The following is a 16,388-nucleotide window of genomic DNA, read 5'->3' as shown; positions in this document are numbered from 1 at the left end:
TATGTTTTACTTAGAAGTTGCTCCTCTTCCCCTCAAAGGCTGCAGGGCAAAATGCATTTAGGGATGAAAACCCTGGAAAGAGGTCAGTAGAATTCAAGTTAGGATACAACTCCATATACTCTTCGGGGGGCGGGAAGCTTCTATAATCACAAGAACTTATCTGAGCTGTATGGCATGCTCTGTTTTTCTAGAATTTAATTTATTTGAAGTTCCCTAGCATTTCATGAAGAAGTTTGATGGCAAAAGACCAAGAAACTCATTTCATAAGTGACAAATTTAATTTTAACTCAACCTAGCACTGGTCAGAATTCTCCTATTTCTCTACCATACCCCAAAACAAATTTTCAGCTAATGCTGCTATAACTTCGTATCTGTTTTGCAATAAGCAGACACTGACATCTGGCGACCAATGGTACACACTACAGCAGTAACATAATACAGAGAAAATGTCCTCTCTAAAAGGCAGTGAGAACCAAAATGCATAAAACATTCTTATAACCAAGTTGCACAAAAAGGTAATGTATATTTCCCTTACACTAAAAAAAAAAAACCCAAAACCCAAAAAAAACCCCCAAAAAACCCCCCAAAAAAACCCAACACACTCAAAGTGGATGGAGAAGGATCAATGACTGAAAATTAGTTTCTGGCTTTACCAGAAAGCAACTGGAAACTACTTTCTTTTATTTAAAGGTTAAAGAAGTATTCAGTTGATTTTTTTGCTCCTGTTTTTCTGGCATGCTACAAATATATTATTTAACTCAAGAGAGCTAAATAAAAAAATTACAGATTACATGCAAAATTAAAAGCGTGACAACCTTTGAGGTTTTCTTATCTTTACTTAGTTATATAGTTTCTTTTACTCTCATTAAAATAGAAAGTGTCACCCACCCGCTCTCCCTCCCATTACCTTGAAATACTCTTTTCTAATTTGTTTACTTCTCCTTCTTTCTTCATTCTGCCAAATCACTGGCTGTATTTCTGGCCAATGCTGCTCATCCATTGAATCCTTCTGGTTTTCCAGCGGCTATAAGGTTCAGAAATATTTTTACATAAAAGGTAAATATACTTCATGTGCATTAATACAAATTAGTATGAATTACAATTATGAATTACTTGCTTCTCTCATAATGTAGCTTTTTGACATGAAAGTACTATCAGTCTTAATTATGATTCTGGTAGAAATCACTTCCTTTCAAATCATAAAAAATATTTCATAGAAGAAAAAGAATCTATGATACAATTCTTAAGAAAATAACACCCTTTTCTGCATTGAGCCTAATTTTTACAGGGATGTTAGGAAGCCACCTAAGGCTGCCATAAATAACTACAAAACAACAGAAGTGTGGTTAGCCACTAGCATATCTAATTTCTCAATCTCAATACTCATTGCACAGGAAAAGGATGGCTACAATAGAACTAAGTATTTGTCTACTGTTCCTATCTAAAAGATTATAGACATTAACTAGCTGTAAAAGAAATCTGTTTCAAAGTACTGTATTATGCAACATATTCTGAAGAGACAGCTAAAGTAGATTTATTCTTAAAATAACAATGAATATGTATGAATTATGCAAACTGAAAGCAGACACTCTGAAGGGACCATTTCCTAATAAGGCTAAAACTATATTTCCAACTATTTCTTCATATTAGAATATCAGGCCATTTAAAGCTACAGCAAATACCTGTTGGATTAAAATGTAAAATAATAAAAAGTACTCTCTGTAGTTTGACTGCACTTTTATTGCACATACAAGATTCTCAGTGAGGTAAGGGGAATGGAAGGCCTACATAATTCAAACCATTTAGAAATTTTAAAAAAGAACATTATGGTGAGACAATAAAATTTATATGTAAAGAAATACTACAACCCAAGTAAGTAAAACTTATGTCTCATTAGTTTCACGATCTTAAAGCTAGTACCATATGCTCTAAAAAGAAGAGGCCTCCATTACATAAAAGTCAAATTATCTTGAAACATAAGTTCTTCAAAGGTTTTATATGTTCCACCACAATTACATACATACAATAACTGTGTAAGCAACCATATGAAGATATAAAAGTTTTCTGCCAGAAATACAAAACCAAAAAACAAGGCAAAACAAAACAAAAATCACTCAAATATGAAGCCACCACATTTACATTTGAGTATTTACCTGCCAGCTGTACGGGGACACTGGGGAATTCACTTCATCTGTTGAGACACTAAAAATTAAGATGAGAGGCATTATGAAATTTACTACTTTGTGTACTTTAAAACCAAGTTACTTGAAAATATCAAAAAAGTGAACACTATTAAAAAGCAGCTTCTCTGCAGTGCTACAGTATTTTTTTTGCTTACCTGTATAAGCATGCCACAATCTGGCTAAAAATATGGCCATTTGACTACAATCTCAAATCATATTTCACTCTTTTACCATATGCTGACAACAGGCCTTCCATACTACAGTACTTTATTCAGATAAAGCTTTATTTTTAGGGATATGACAGTCTTTCTACTCTCTTTGTATGTTCCTCATGCAATGTGTGATTTGGGTTCCTACATACCAGTGCAATAAAACAGCAAATAGCCTGCAACACCTACATTATCTTGTGTGCACACCTCAAAATTAAGGGGCAGGAGGGCTGGGATTTTTTTTGTTTGTTTGTTTTGTTTTCAGGTCTCAGAACTGTTTCTGTTTCACTAACAAAACAGGGAAAGGGAAATTTAACCTTTCCCGGATTACCCTATAATATGAAGGCCTAACATAGCTGGACACTACAATAGGTCATAGCATCCCAAAGAACAGGAGGTGTATGTTAAGTAACCAAGGATTCGAAAGTTCCAAATGTAAATGAGTAATAGTTGCAGCATAGTTCATATAACCACAGGACATGGGCGCAACTAGCTCTTTAAAACCACAGATACCAATGAGAAAGAAGATAGCCAAAATAGGATGCATCACATTGAAATATCTACACTGTGTCAGTTTTCTGTTTGCATAAGAGCTTTCCTGAACTGTAGAGAGCTGTTAGTGTCGCTATGAGTACTGTGGGTGCTAACAGCAGTTATGGCTTCTGTCTCCAAGATTCACAGCCAAACTGGAATCTGGACACAAGCAGACACAGATCTTTCTGAAGGTACAGATTTTAGAAGACTACGGAGCTGGTAAAAATCACAGACGTCACCATTCAAAATGGAGTTTTCATGAGGAGGCTGCCAGTAAGCTCTCCCTCTTCAGCTCAAAAATTAAAATAATTTGTTGACCAAACTGATTATAAGAACTGATCTAGGATTCCTTAAGGCAGGGAGGGCTGAAAACTTGCTAAGTTCTCTCTCACCCATGCAGTCAGAAATGGGAAGCTGTGATTTCCCAATTTCTTCAAGACAAGGCTCTGAGTATTTTTGTCTGTTGCTGGTTTGTGGTGTTGGGGATTTTTAATTCAAAGAAAGAGCACAGGAGTACAGCTCCTGCAGACAATGGATTCCTCATTGATACATCCTCCACAAACAGTAAAGGTTTTGCAGCAACACTTACCCAACAGCTCTTAAGAACACAAAAGGATTGTCACTGAGGAAAATTTAGATGTCTAAGCACAGGTCCAGTGCCGTTTTATGTAACACATGGTCTAACACATCTGCACAGGACTGCTGCCTATGGGAGACATTACCTTCTGGACTGGAACTGGATGTCTAAAACCTTATGGAATGCCTATCTTTAGGCACCTGAATTGATGACGTAATCAGACCCACATATTAGTTTCTGGATGACATCAACTTTCCTAAAGGCTCAAAAGAACAGATTTTTTTTTTTTAATCTGAAAGAAAGAAGCTCAAGAATAGATTATTTGTGTAGCTTTGATTTCATCTTGAGCTAAAAACATTATGACAGAAGATTGCAGTGGTAATACAAAATAAATGTAAAAATTAAATTAACAGAATATTGAAAATTGTGATACATTTAAGTATATCAATACCATTTTTCAGATTCCATTGGCTGCTTTGGCCTGTTCCTTGTGCTTACTGAAACTGAATGATTAAGAAGCCTAGAAAGAAAAAAAAACACACAACCATATTTATTCAATAGCTTTGTAGCTATATTTTTTTTCTTAGAATATATGTTACTTTCATTCTGTAACATTTCCTATAATAAAAAGTTTTGAACATTAAGGTGACATTTTCCATAAAATTAGAGTATGTATGTGTACACAGATGAAATCCAAGCCCAATCCTGCTTCCATTTAAATCAACAATATTGTTTCCAGCTCTTGAAATATTTCCAGTTCTGAATTTTAAGGAAGTAAAACTTGATCATTCAAACCAAAATAAAGTCTCCTCATTTTTTTCCCTGAATACTTACTATTTCACTTGATCTCACACTTGTGTCAAGTTATGCTACCCTCAACACAAAAGGCCCTGCTGTCGACTAAAATTAGAAGACAGAAGATAGTCAACCTAAAGCGAACAAGAAACAATACACAGAGCAAGCACAAGAATTTAGTCAGTAGGAGGAGGTAAGAAAGTAGCTTGAGTAAGAAATACCGCAAGAACAAAGGAAATGTAGGGAAAAAGGAGTGGTGGGAAATGGAGAAACACAGGCTAAGAACTCATTGAAGAGTCAAATGCAGAAATGAACCAAAGGAAATGCTACTTTTCTAAATGGTAAACAGTCAAAAAAGTCTAAACTCAGATTCAGAAATGTTTTTTCATCTGGAACAAACACAAGCCAGACGTGCACGCACACAAGAAGGTATGAGCTATTATGGATGTTTAAAGTGTTAACAGTAACAAAACAATCAGAAACACTTAAAATTAAATGTTTTCAAGTGTCATGCTGAATGGTAACTAGAATGAATAATTCTGAATTCTTGGAGGTAGTAATATCACACCTCAACACTGACTTCATGTGCAGAACTGTGATCAAAATATATTTACACTGAATTATATAGAGAACTAGAATGTATTAAGAATCAGAAAGAATTAGAAGAACACCAACTATTCAATGAAAGTAAAACAATAGGCACCTTTTAATATTTCATTATCATTACATAGGGCAGTACAAACATTAACTTTAAATGATTGATGATTTTCAGACTTCTCAGATTATTGTGATAACTTTGAACTCAGTAATCTCATTTTAGCTTAAATCTGTCACTGTGAGCCTCAATTTAATGAGCTTATGAGAAGTTAAGTCTGTAAACCAACACAGTCTGCAGCATTCAGTCTGCAACATCTGCTCTCTATATTTTCTCTTCAGAAACTTAATTCTGAGGGTGCATTCCAGAATTAAATTATACCATAGCCTGAAAAAAATGTTACAAAAAATTAATATGCAGAGCATAGGTTATCAAACCATAATATAAACATGCTATTTTAAAGTAATTAATTTTTAGAGGTAATTCCCATTTAAATTAGGCTCTATATCTTCAACTGAAAGCAATCAAGCAAATTTGGAGAGACTTTGTAGCAAAAGGTGACCATTACTACAGAATGAGCTTTAAAAAAAAAATCTTGAGTCACCTAAACAGTTTGATGCAACACTTGCACCAAAACTGACACTATCAGTGTAAATTGAATGATTGCATGTAACACAGGCCATTTCTTTTTTAATACTCAATATATGAAATGTAAGGAAAAACTATTCAAGCTAATTCAAACATATACAAACAAGTGCACTTTTCAGCTATGCTGTTTCTATGAAATATATATAATTGAGTTTAATATAAACTATGTTTATTATAAACAAAGTATGTTTTTATACTTTGCAAAACAAAACCAATCATTTTTGAAACTGCCTGTTTAAAAACTTAAGACTATTGATAGGGGAGTGACAGCAAGTTCATTATCTGTCAGGTTAGCAGTTACTAGTCCAGTCAGAGAAACCCACACTTCCTATGGAATAATGAACTTGGAACTTTAGTTAAACAAAATGAGAAGCTCAACATGAGCCGGCAGCGTGCGCTTGTAGCCCAGAAAGCCAACTGTGTCCTGGGCTACATCAAAAGAAGTGTGACCAGCAGGTCGAGGGAGGTGATCCTGCCCCTCTACTCTGCTCTTTTGAGACCCCACCTGGAGTACTGCGTCCAGCTCTGGGGGCCCCTGTACAAGAGAGACATGGAGCTGTTGGAGAGAGTCCAGAGGAGGCCACGAAGCTGACTGGAGGGATAGAGCACCTCTCCTGCAAGGACAGGCTGAGAGAGTTGGGATTGTTCAGACTGGAGAAAAGAAGGCTCTGGGGAGATCTAATTGCGGCTTACCAGTACCTGAAGGAGGGTGTTCTGCCTGCAGCAGGGGGGTTGGAACTTGATGATAAGGTCCTTTCCAACCCAAACCATTCTATGATTCTATGAAAATTGTGAAGAAAATTAATCTGAATTTACTAAATTGCAGACTAAGGAATTCATGGCAAAATAATTTGTTCAGCTGGAACAGGGGAAAAAAATTCACTGTAGTCATGTTAAGAACTGCTTTCCAGGAAATACAATGCAAAATGATAGTACGAGTAGCTCATATTCAGAAGTCATGCTCTTTCAAGTGTGGTGTTAACGCTGCAAAGATTCCAGCAACTGTTTCCATTCATACTGCAACTTAGTAAGTTAGAACCTTTTTTTTTTTTTAATTAGGTCTATTATCAGGTCAATTACTTACTGATGGTCATACTGAATCACTAAATAAGAACTTGCAGAAGACACTTGTGTTGGTACAGAAATTAATTTCCTACTTGCAGTTCCTACTAACCACACAAATTCTGTTGTTACAGGTAGCACAGAAACTATTACTTCGAAAGGGTTCTAAAACTCAGTCACTTATACTTTTGTATTTTGAGCAAATATAACATAATGATTAAGGGACACAAACGAAGTGAATGATAGCAATGCTATTTTAAGGTCAGATATCTTCAAGTTTAAACAAGCGACCACTACCTAGGATCTATAAAGTGTATAAAGACACTAGAAATCTTTTACAGTGAGACAAGAAAATGGTGGGGTTTAGCTCATTCAGGACTTGTCTACTGTCTTCACATATGGCTCTGCTTTTAGGGGTTTAGACAGTTTTAGGAAACCACTGCTGCCAGGTAAGAACCCGTACTTAACTCTGATGCAAACTGAAACAGGCTCATTTGACACTAATGAAGATTATTTAATCTAAGCTATCCTACTTTCTTCTGAAAAAGACCAGGAGTATACAGAGTATGTTACAGAGTTTCAAATGATGAGGTAACAAAGTGTGAAATCACTTAATCCATTACCTACACGTCTGAGCATAGTCTGTCTACACAGCCCATTCCAGATTTCTCATTACCTGTGATGTTTATACATCTGCAAATGCTTCCCTCATGGCTGTCAAATGCAAAACAAATTGTAACTGGTTTGCTAATTTGAAAGTGATCACTTTAAAACCAAGATATCTTAAATAAAAATAAAATAACCTTTTGCCTGATGTTCTATACTTGAGATACTACATATTAGAAACAAAAAACTGAAGAGAAAGCATGCCAAAAGTATAGGAAATTATGCTTCTAGGTTTGGAATCATTTAAATGTTCTTTGAAGAGTTACCTAATGAAGTATCTTCCTTAAATAGTATTTCATCTTAAAGAACAATAAATGCATTGCAATCTATTTTTGACAACAAAATATCCTAGGCTAACTTAGCCAATCCCTTTATCCAGTTCTGTTCAAGAAATGGACAAAACTGGTTTTGTCCACATTTTAACTTTGGAAATCTGAAGCTCTACAAACACTTTATACCTTGATGCACGTCCTGCCGCCCTTGTCCTCTGGAAGAGTTTTTCACTGAATGAAGTCCTATAGCTTAATGGCCTTCGTCTGTATTCACATTTCACGTACACCAAAGCCAAAGACGGAAGAAGGAAGCAGGACAGGTTGATGGGAAAGGACAGGGAATTCATTAGCATAGCAAGCAAAAAGAAAAGAGACTGCATAATATTAAAAAAACCCCACACTGAATGAACAGAAATATGGCTAGTAAGAAATTCTTTCATGATGCTCACTTTTCTGAGGATTCTATTTACTCAAATTGAACATATTTTCCACAAACACGCACAGAAATATCTTCACTAAACTTCTAATTATTATTCTTATTGCTGTTTATAGCAATAAATTATAAATTCACAAAACTATGGATTCAAAATCAGGGCTACATTTTATCTCAGAGGTGATTTTGCCCTCATGTAATTAAAGATATGTAAGCAAGCTTTAAAATATAAAATGCTAATCTAAGAAGTAACACTTAACAAGTCATGAGATTCCATGTCTGAACAATTCAAGAGCAAAGCAGAACCGTTAGCAAGATGGTTAATATACAACATGTGACAAGTAAAATTTAAGTTGCAGAACTTCAGAAGAGGAGTGGCTTGGTATTTCAAATGATTAGATAATCAGGAAATATTAAAACTAATCAAACAAGACCCACATGCAATATAAATAACCACCATATAAAAACCTACTATAAGAAAAACACACCTAACATCTGTTTATTAATAAATTAATATGAGAAAATTTAGCATTCTTAAGTCTTTTTTGCAATACTTTTGGCAATAAGAATGTATTAGCATTAACAATTCATTCTTATTTTTCCCTTCCCAATGTGAACAACCCATTCTTAAACACACTGCATGGAGTTCTAAGTAAAACCTATTTTATCTTCCCCTTCCGCCCCTCCCCAACCTCACACACACTGTTATATTAACTAGTATAAAATGCTGGTGAATTTTTAAAACTCTGCAATTCATAGTATCAGGATATCAATTTCTCTAAGGGCTTCACATGTATTTCAACTATCTTCAAAGAAAGATAGTTCTTCTGCTGTGCAGAATGCCATCATTACACAGAAATTCAAAAGAAACAAAAATAGTATTTAAGCTGATATGAAAGTAAATCCATTACTGTGGGATAATGAGTGACTAATGAACTATTTTAGTTAATGAACTACTATTAACTACAACTCTTACCTTTCAGGATAGAGCTTACTCTCATCAAAGTACCTCACTGGTTATTTGCCAGCTTGGTATAAGAACCAGAGAGAACATGGTTCCTACCCTAGCCTGTCCACATCCTATGCAACTGGGGGTATTCCTTCCTGCTCTTCCTTTTACAGAGTTGTTAACCTGTTCTATTAGATTCCTTTTCAAGAATCATTCTGTTGTGATGCCCAACGTGAAGTGGAGAAAGTCAAGCTGTTCATCAGGATGAACTTACACTGTTCAAATTATTTTTATAGACATAAACAAATTTCCCCTTCAGACCATAGCAAATCTGTATCTCACATCAGACTGAATGGAGAAAGTACTGCCTAAATTACCTCATACTTAAATAAAAATAACCAGCCACAAACATACTGTATGCAGGTTCCTCAACTCATACAAACTAAGACCAAGTGATTTTCATGTTTTACCAACAATCTATTTAGATGAGCTTTAACCATGCCTACTTAAGTATACTGCTTTGAAAAAAGGTATAAAAAAGTCAACATACATCAAACCAGGAAATCAAGGTATTTTCACATTCAACTCTTCCTCTCCATAGGAGGTATATCACTGCTTCTCTAGATAGCAACTTTATGAAAAGAAACACATGACAGGTATCTTGAAAGAGTCTGTCGCTTTAACTGTTTAATAGCTGGACAAAACCACTCTCAAAATAAGGTGATCAAGAACTTTAGGGTATAAGGCAGGTTCAAGAATAAATTAATTGTAAGACAAGTTATCTTAACTAATGTTGTAATACCTGTGTTTTTGTTCTTGCTGCAGTAACTGAGCTGCTATTTTTCTCAAGTCAGTCACTTCTTTGAGTTCATCATCATCTTCAGCCAGAAGCTGTTCTTTCTGAAGTCTGAAAAATTAGACATCAGTGACTTGCCTGACTTCAGTAAAACAAGACACAAAAAATCACTACATTATTGGACAATAACTAAATAGTGCTTCCTATAAGCTTATTTAATGTCCAAGAAGGAACACTCTATGGGTTCAGTATGAAATTTTTCCTCACAAAACCACCCTCACCCCTCATTGTCACTAAAACCTTCCCAAAACAGATTAGCAAGATTTACCTTTTTTCATCTCCCCAGTCGTCATTCTGTTCTATTTTCTGAGATTTCTCAGGATGTTTTCCACGTTCCTTACACAGAATGAAAAATAAACTTAGACTGGAATTCAAAAAATTAATAAAAAAAGCAAGCCTGCTGAACAGTTTTTCTTTTGTCAAGCTATGCTACCTTGATGTAAGACAGCAATGGTCCAATCTGTACATCTCCTTGCTCAGGAACAGCTCCCTCTTCTGCATTCGGATCAATATAATCATACACCTCCTGGTCTAGTGAGGATCGACAAAGAATGAAAAAGATATTGAACAATCCTCTCAACCCAATGTTATACCCTTGAGATTATAAGTACTTATCAAAAGTGTCAGATAAAGATAAAACAATGAAATCATGTCTCCTTGAGCTAGAAATAATCCTTTTTCTTTCCTTCTGGCATTGTTTATTTGTGATTATTACACTGTTTTCTGAAATGATGAAAATACAATGTCAACATGTGATCATATCATTTTGTGCCGTTTTCTTATATTGGATTACCTAAGCAAAAGTATTTCTGCTACCAAAAGTGACAGATGCACAACAGATATTACCTCTCTGTGGATCGAGTTTACTTCCCATTACGTGATTGTCGTTCCTTAATGTCTGTTCCCTCGTTGATTCTGATACCTGGGAGTGAAGGCTGATTGTATCATCATCAGATGGCTGCAAAGACAGTCACATTTAATACAGAACTTACATATAAATTACATTATTCTATGATTTGCTAAGAACTCACAAATTTTCATGCAACTGACCCTAACATAAGGAATGCCTCCAAGGACAGAGAAAATAACATCAAGTCAGGGTTGGGTTTTTTTGGGAGGGGTTTGGGTTTTTTTGGGGGAGTGGGAAGGGAGCACTTTCTTATCTAAAGCTTCCAACTACTTTGACTCTTGTTAGAGCACAGCAGGGAAAAAAAAATTACAGCTTTACTTCTAATCATTTGGAATTTTCTTTTAAAAAAAATGAACTAGGAATGCTCCTTTGCCTACAGTTTTCCCACTAACAGTCACTCTGCATTTGTAATAGTTCTCTAATTTTCAAAAATATTTTGTTCTATACTATTCAGCTTTGACATCACTGTTATTATAGGTACTTAATCTAGATTTCTACAAATACACAGATAACTTGTAGGGATTTTTGTTCATTGCTTTAAACCTATCAGATCATCCAAAAGTTTATTAAAATTTAAACAACACTGAGGATTACTAACATATACAACACAAGTTTAGTCCAAATAAACTTACCTTAAGTACATTCATTTCATCAATAACAAAAGAAAGTTTCAAATTATCAATTTCTACACAAAGGATAAAATTTATGCACTTCACACATTAAAAGATCCAAACAATTCCTTAGGTCAGAATTCAGTTTCAAAGTGTATGAAATCTGTACCAGAATGAACTTTAACCAGAAAAGTCAAAGTAGTACATAAATAATTTGTGTCTGATACTGGCAGTCTAATGATTTAAACTCAACTGCACAGATATTCAAACAACATTAAATGCAACTTAGTTAAGTATTTCTCAAATGATACAAAATACAAAGAAAAAAAAATCTAAACCCCAGAAGTTACACAAATTGAACAGTGAAAAATGCTCACTTCTGTTGTGGACAACCTTTTATCACCATTATCACTTCCGATGCCAGAGTCTGGTCCATGGTTTTTATTGGGATAAAAGTCCTCCATGCTACATTAAGAAAAACACACAAAAATCCCACACAGGAATGAAAGAAACAGTAGTTTCACTTTTTTTAAAGAAAATAAACATCCTTTAAAAATATGTTTTCTATAGTCATCTACAGATGCTGATAAAGAATTTTTGCATAATGTCCCACATACAGAGACAAATTCTTAGTCTCCTACAAGAGCTGTTCAAGAAAAAAGTATCAAAGCAAAGTTAAAGTGAAAATTATCAATTATTGTACTCTCTCTGTAGCTATGCAATTTTAGAATTGTTTTATTTCATTCAAAAAGATATCTTCAGAAAAGAAGGCTTCCTCTGAAAAACCTCAATTCCTTGAATTCTATTCGCAGATATGATTTTCTACTAGTAGCAAATACATTCCCTAATAGACTGTTGTATTATAATGGTTTAACTCTGCCTGAATATCTATGAAATATTCCCCAAGACTTCCTCCAAATTTATGCCTTTCAAGGGCATAAAGTTGGCAGCATCAGCAGGATGTGTTTTCCAATTATGCACTAGAGCTTGGTCCACCATAAGATTATCTGGAAAGTTAAATTAAACAAGTTCTCATTACTACATATATGATGTATAGTGGTAATAGCCATGACCTTGTTCCTTTGCAAGGCCTACAATGAAAATGTATTAAGTTCAGTGGAGGCTTTTGAGGAGCAGTTGTGGACGGCAGTTTTGAAGAGCATTTAGAAGCTATCTACAGACAGTATGGACTAACTCCCTACGGCACAGCTCCCAGAGGCCAAGACCATGGACTAAATCTGATGGTTCAGATGGTTCTGTGTAAACTCTACTCATAACTTTCATCTTTCCTTCAGCCTTGTACACAGAGAGGCACAAGCTGCATGTGACATTTTAAGGAAATAGACAAAAAGAGAGTAATGTTCCACATGGTTTCCAATGTCAAGCCAACTGATGATAGAAAATACAAAAGCATTCCCATTTAATTACTCAAGAGGTACTCAGTACAGAAGTCCAACAAAATATACTGCACTTTTTGACCTCAACTAATTTAATTTAAAAAATCCATCTTTTTTCACTGATGCTTAAGTTATTTTTCCTATATATACATATGGGAGACAGACTTTCCATCCAACAGGGTAACTCTATATTCAAGACATTTATGGGACTTTCTTGTATACCATTTTGACATCTCTGGGAAATAAAGAGCTGAGATTTCAAATAACTAAATTTAAAAATACATCTTTGTTCTGATTTCCAAATCTTTGGCAAATAAAATGAAAAATTTTCATAGCAACTCAGATGAGCCAATTAAGCTTGCAGTAACAAAACCTTAGAAAATAAATACTATTACTCCTAAACGAAGAACAATTAAAGTATTGAAATTACAGCTATTATCTGTAATAAAGAGATCACTTCATAGCAAATGCTAAAGTAAAACAAAACAAAAATCCAGTATTCACCTGTCTGTGAGCGGCTGGGAGGGGATTCGTTTACCTAATGACGGAAGATCCAAAGAATCTGGTTTTTTATCTATTCTGAGGCACGCCTGAATGCTGAGGAATTTAAATATATGTACTTTACCCTTTAAGCATATCTGTTGGGAAACAAATGAACAAAAAAAAAATCTCAATTACATAGCATTTTTTTTTGAAAATGCACCCCAACAAATGCTTTCTACATTGAGTTTGTACCCACAGCTTCCCACTAGGAGAAATACAGCTACAAAAATGAAAACCAGATTGGTATAACCTAGAACAGCTTCCTCTTTCTTAAGATCCTAATGCAAAGTTTCTGATGTAGAATGCTTTAATACTAACCTGTGCTGGTGGTATCTGCATTGGATTGTTATCCAAAACTATAACTTGTAAGTGACGTAACTTTCTGTAACAAATTGGAATTTCCGTAATTTTATTACAAGAAAAATCCAGCTTTACCAAGGGAAGGTCTCCTAATTCTGCATTGGGGGAAATAGACAAAAAAAAAAATCAGATATCTTCTTAACACTTTACCTACTTCAAAGAAACTAAGACTAGTAGCTTACCATCTGGCAACATATGGAGATTATTTCTTCTTATGTTTAATTCTCTAAGTGACTGTAATTTTCCTATCTGCTGGGGAAGAACCTGAAGTTCATTGCAGCTAATATCCTAAGAAAGATATAATTAGTAAGTTAACTGAACATCTTAAATGAAATTAAACAAAGGAAAACCGCTATCAAAACTACTCTAATGCATTCTATAGAAGAAAAAAAAAGAAATCCCATCTTGTTTTTTTCCACAAAGGGAAAAAGTACCATAACAGATCTCACTGTTTCTTCAGTATTTAGTGATTTATGTTTCAGAAACGAAATTAAAAAAAAAGTTAAACCAATGAATGATGAGAGATTGGTTTTGAGATTAAAACTGTAGTACAGGAATCAGGAGTTCCAGGTGTAGCTCCTGCGTAAGTTAAAAACTTCTTGTACTATTGCTGGCAAATGATTTGCATTCTGCTCCTTTTATAAAAATTCTTCTTCCTTAAAAAAACCTTGAACCAATCCATGCAACTAAAAATTTACAGAGGAATAGCAGTCTCACCAACATTTTGGATACAAGCACTAGAGGGTGACAAAGCTGCACCAAGTGAACACAGACTACAGCTATTCCTGCCACTAATTTAATATTTATTTATGTAGTCCAGACTGAATCAACAATCACATTGATATAAGACCATTTCTCACCTTTTTTATTTCTGATTCAATAAAACTGACTTCAGAGACTAGTTTCTTAGACTAGATAACAATGATAGATATCTATCTGATGAAAAACTGGAAGCTTTTAAAAGTAAGCTGAGTCAGTAACCAGAAGCTAGGCCTCCTTCTCCACTACACACTTTCAGAGCTTCAGCTTAGCCACTGCTCGTCTACTTTTAGCAACCACGATGTCTGCGGATAGCTGGATGTCTCAGAAAGTACAGATTTATTGGGATCAACTGTTAGGTATCTATTGCAAGTCCCTCTCTGTCTGCGTCACCAAGTTTAGGATGGGATTCCCCTTCTAAAACCATCTTTCTAGCACATGGCTTAGTTGTTGGGTTTGTTTTGTTTTTTTAATGTATATATATCACTTACATTATAAACAGGTGTAACAGGTACTGGAATGAAACTCCCTAGCATGTGTCTAATATATATCACCAAGCACACATTCTATGTTTGACACTTTTGAAAAATAAGCCAAAAATACCTGCAACTATGAAAAAACCCACTTTCTGTAAACAATAGCAGTGATCCCACCTTGAAATCCTATGACACTGAAGTAAGCATAAAGAATTTCTCACCAAAGAGTAGAGGACACTAGAAAAGCCTCAACGAACATTCAGATTATCTCATATTACTTGTAAATTTAAAAAGAATGTTGATTTATAGCTCAGAAATTATGTTTAAAGAAATCTCCAGGGCATACACAGCTACTCCGGAAACAGGATATGGATTGCTTGAAATGACCAAAGTAATCATACATACTCAAAAAAAAAAAAAAAACAACCCCCCAAAAAATCAAACCTCAGACCTAGTCCAACTGCCAGGTTGGTGAATAATTGTGCAGAGTTCTTCAAAACACATGAGCTTAACACAGAGTAATGATCAGAAAAGCCCAGAATATTAAGAAATATAGAGAAAGTAATAGATGATAAAGTACGAAACTTTAGTATGCCATAGGATACATAAACTGTGAATATGACACATCATCCCATTCACCCCAATCAAAATAAAGGAATAGCATAAATGGGAAGAAGAAAAAACAACCCCACCCCACAACCCCCAAATCAAAACCAAAAAACCCACAGAACAAGACAACAATGATTGAATGGTTTAACTTGTATAAAAGTATTGAGTAAATAGAGATGAACTCTTCACCTGGAAAGATTTCTGATAACGTAAGATAGATAAATACAATTATGATTATCATAAAAAAGGTAACAGAAAAATTCACAATTTTTAACAACATACAAGGGACTCAAATGAAAAAATCTGAAGAGCAATTTTATTTATTACCCGCTTAAGCTTTAGTTAACCCAAAATACTGATTTGTGTTTAACTCCATTTTTTGAAACTCTGCAATATAACACCTATACTTTGAGCTGAAACACTAAGAAAAAGCAGTGACTGAATTTACATTTTGTGGTTCTATATTTTAAAAAAATATTAATTTATATCTTTCTTATACTGTAAATAAACTGCTTATAGTTTAAGTTTACTTAGTAAAATGGTTCACAATTGCACTTACCAACTCCATTAGATCTCTCAACTTTCCAATTTCTTCTGGAATGGAGACCAGCTTATTATTACTGACAACTAGAACTTTAAGTGGAAGATCAAACAGGTATTTTGGCAACGTTGACAAAAGATTTCGACTTGAAAGAAAAAAGAAAAAGCAACGCTAAATTATAATCTTCTTTAAGCATGACAATGAGTCTGAAATGCACATTGTACAACTTTTCTCCTATTCCAGAAGATATTCTACACCTATTACAATTTCATCTAAATTTAAGCTACAATCTCCATCATGAATTCCTTAACAGATAAAGCCTCTCTGATACATGAATTTTAGGTCCCCATTTTGCTGGGTGAAACGTGTATGTACTATAACTGAATCTAACGCTAAAACGTAC

The 16,388-nt window shown here is 34.5% G+C and overlaps 1 protein-coding gene across 2 annotated transcripts in view; it reads right to left on the bottom strand.

Annotated features, from left to right (window-relative positions):
- LRCH2 (leucine rich repeats and calponin homology domain containing 2) overlaps window positions 1–16,388 on the bottom strand; it is a 56,061-nt gene that overhangs the window by 18,660 nt on the left and 21,013 nt on the right. The window contains exons 3-15 of one of the 2 annotated variants that reach the window (XM_075763213.1): window positions 16,004–16,130; window positions 13,783–13,888; window positions 13,559–13,695; window positions 13,202–13,335; window positions 11,678–11,765; window positions 10,626–10,737; window positions 10,213–10,310; window positions 10,048–10,115; window positions 9,726–9,830; window positions 7,728–7,805; window positions 3,955–4,023; window positions 2,154–2,202; window positions 908–1,024 (exon numbers count right to left, since the gene is read on the bottom strand). In XM_075763213.1, coding sequence (XP_075619328.1) covers window positions 908–1,024; window positions 2,154–2,202; window positions 3,955–4,023; window positions 7,728–7,805; window positions 9,726–9,830; window positions 10,048–10,115; window positions 10,213–10,310; window positions 10,626–10,737; window positions 11,678–11,765; window positions 13,202–13,335; window positions 13,559–13,695; window positions 13,783–13,888; window positions 16,004–16,130 — 1,288 coding nt within the window. The remainder of the gene's footprint in view (window positions 1–907; window positions 1,025–2,153; window positions 2,203–3,954; window positions 4,024–7,727; window positions 7,806–9,725; window positions 9,831–10,047; window positions 10,116–10,212; window positions 10,311–10,625; window positions 10,738–11,677; window positions 11,766–13,201; window positions 13,336–13,558; window positions 13,696–13,782; window positions 13,889–16,003; window positions 16,131–16,388) is intronic. The other variant, XM_075763214.1, reaches the window with a different exon arrangement.

Source organism: Balearica regulorum, chromosome 11 (genome assembly GCF_011004875.1).
Source record: "Balearica regulorum gibbericeps isolate bBalReg1 chromosome 11, bBalReg1.pri, whole genome shotgun sequence".
NCBI classification, from domain to species: Eukaryota; Metazoa; Chordata; class Aves; order Gruiformes; family Gruidae; genus Balearica; species Balearica regulorum.
This window is presented reverse-complemented; position numbering and strand designations above follow the sequence as displayed.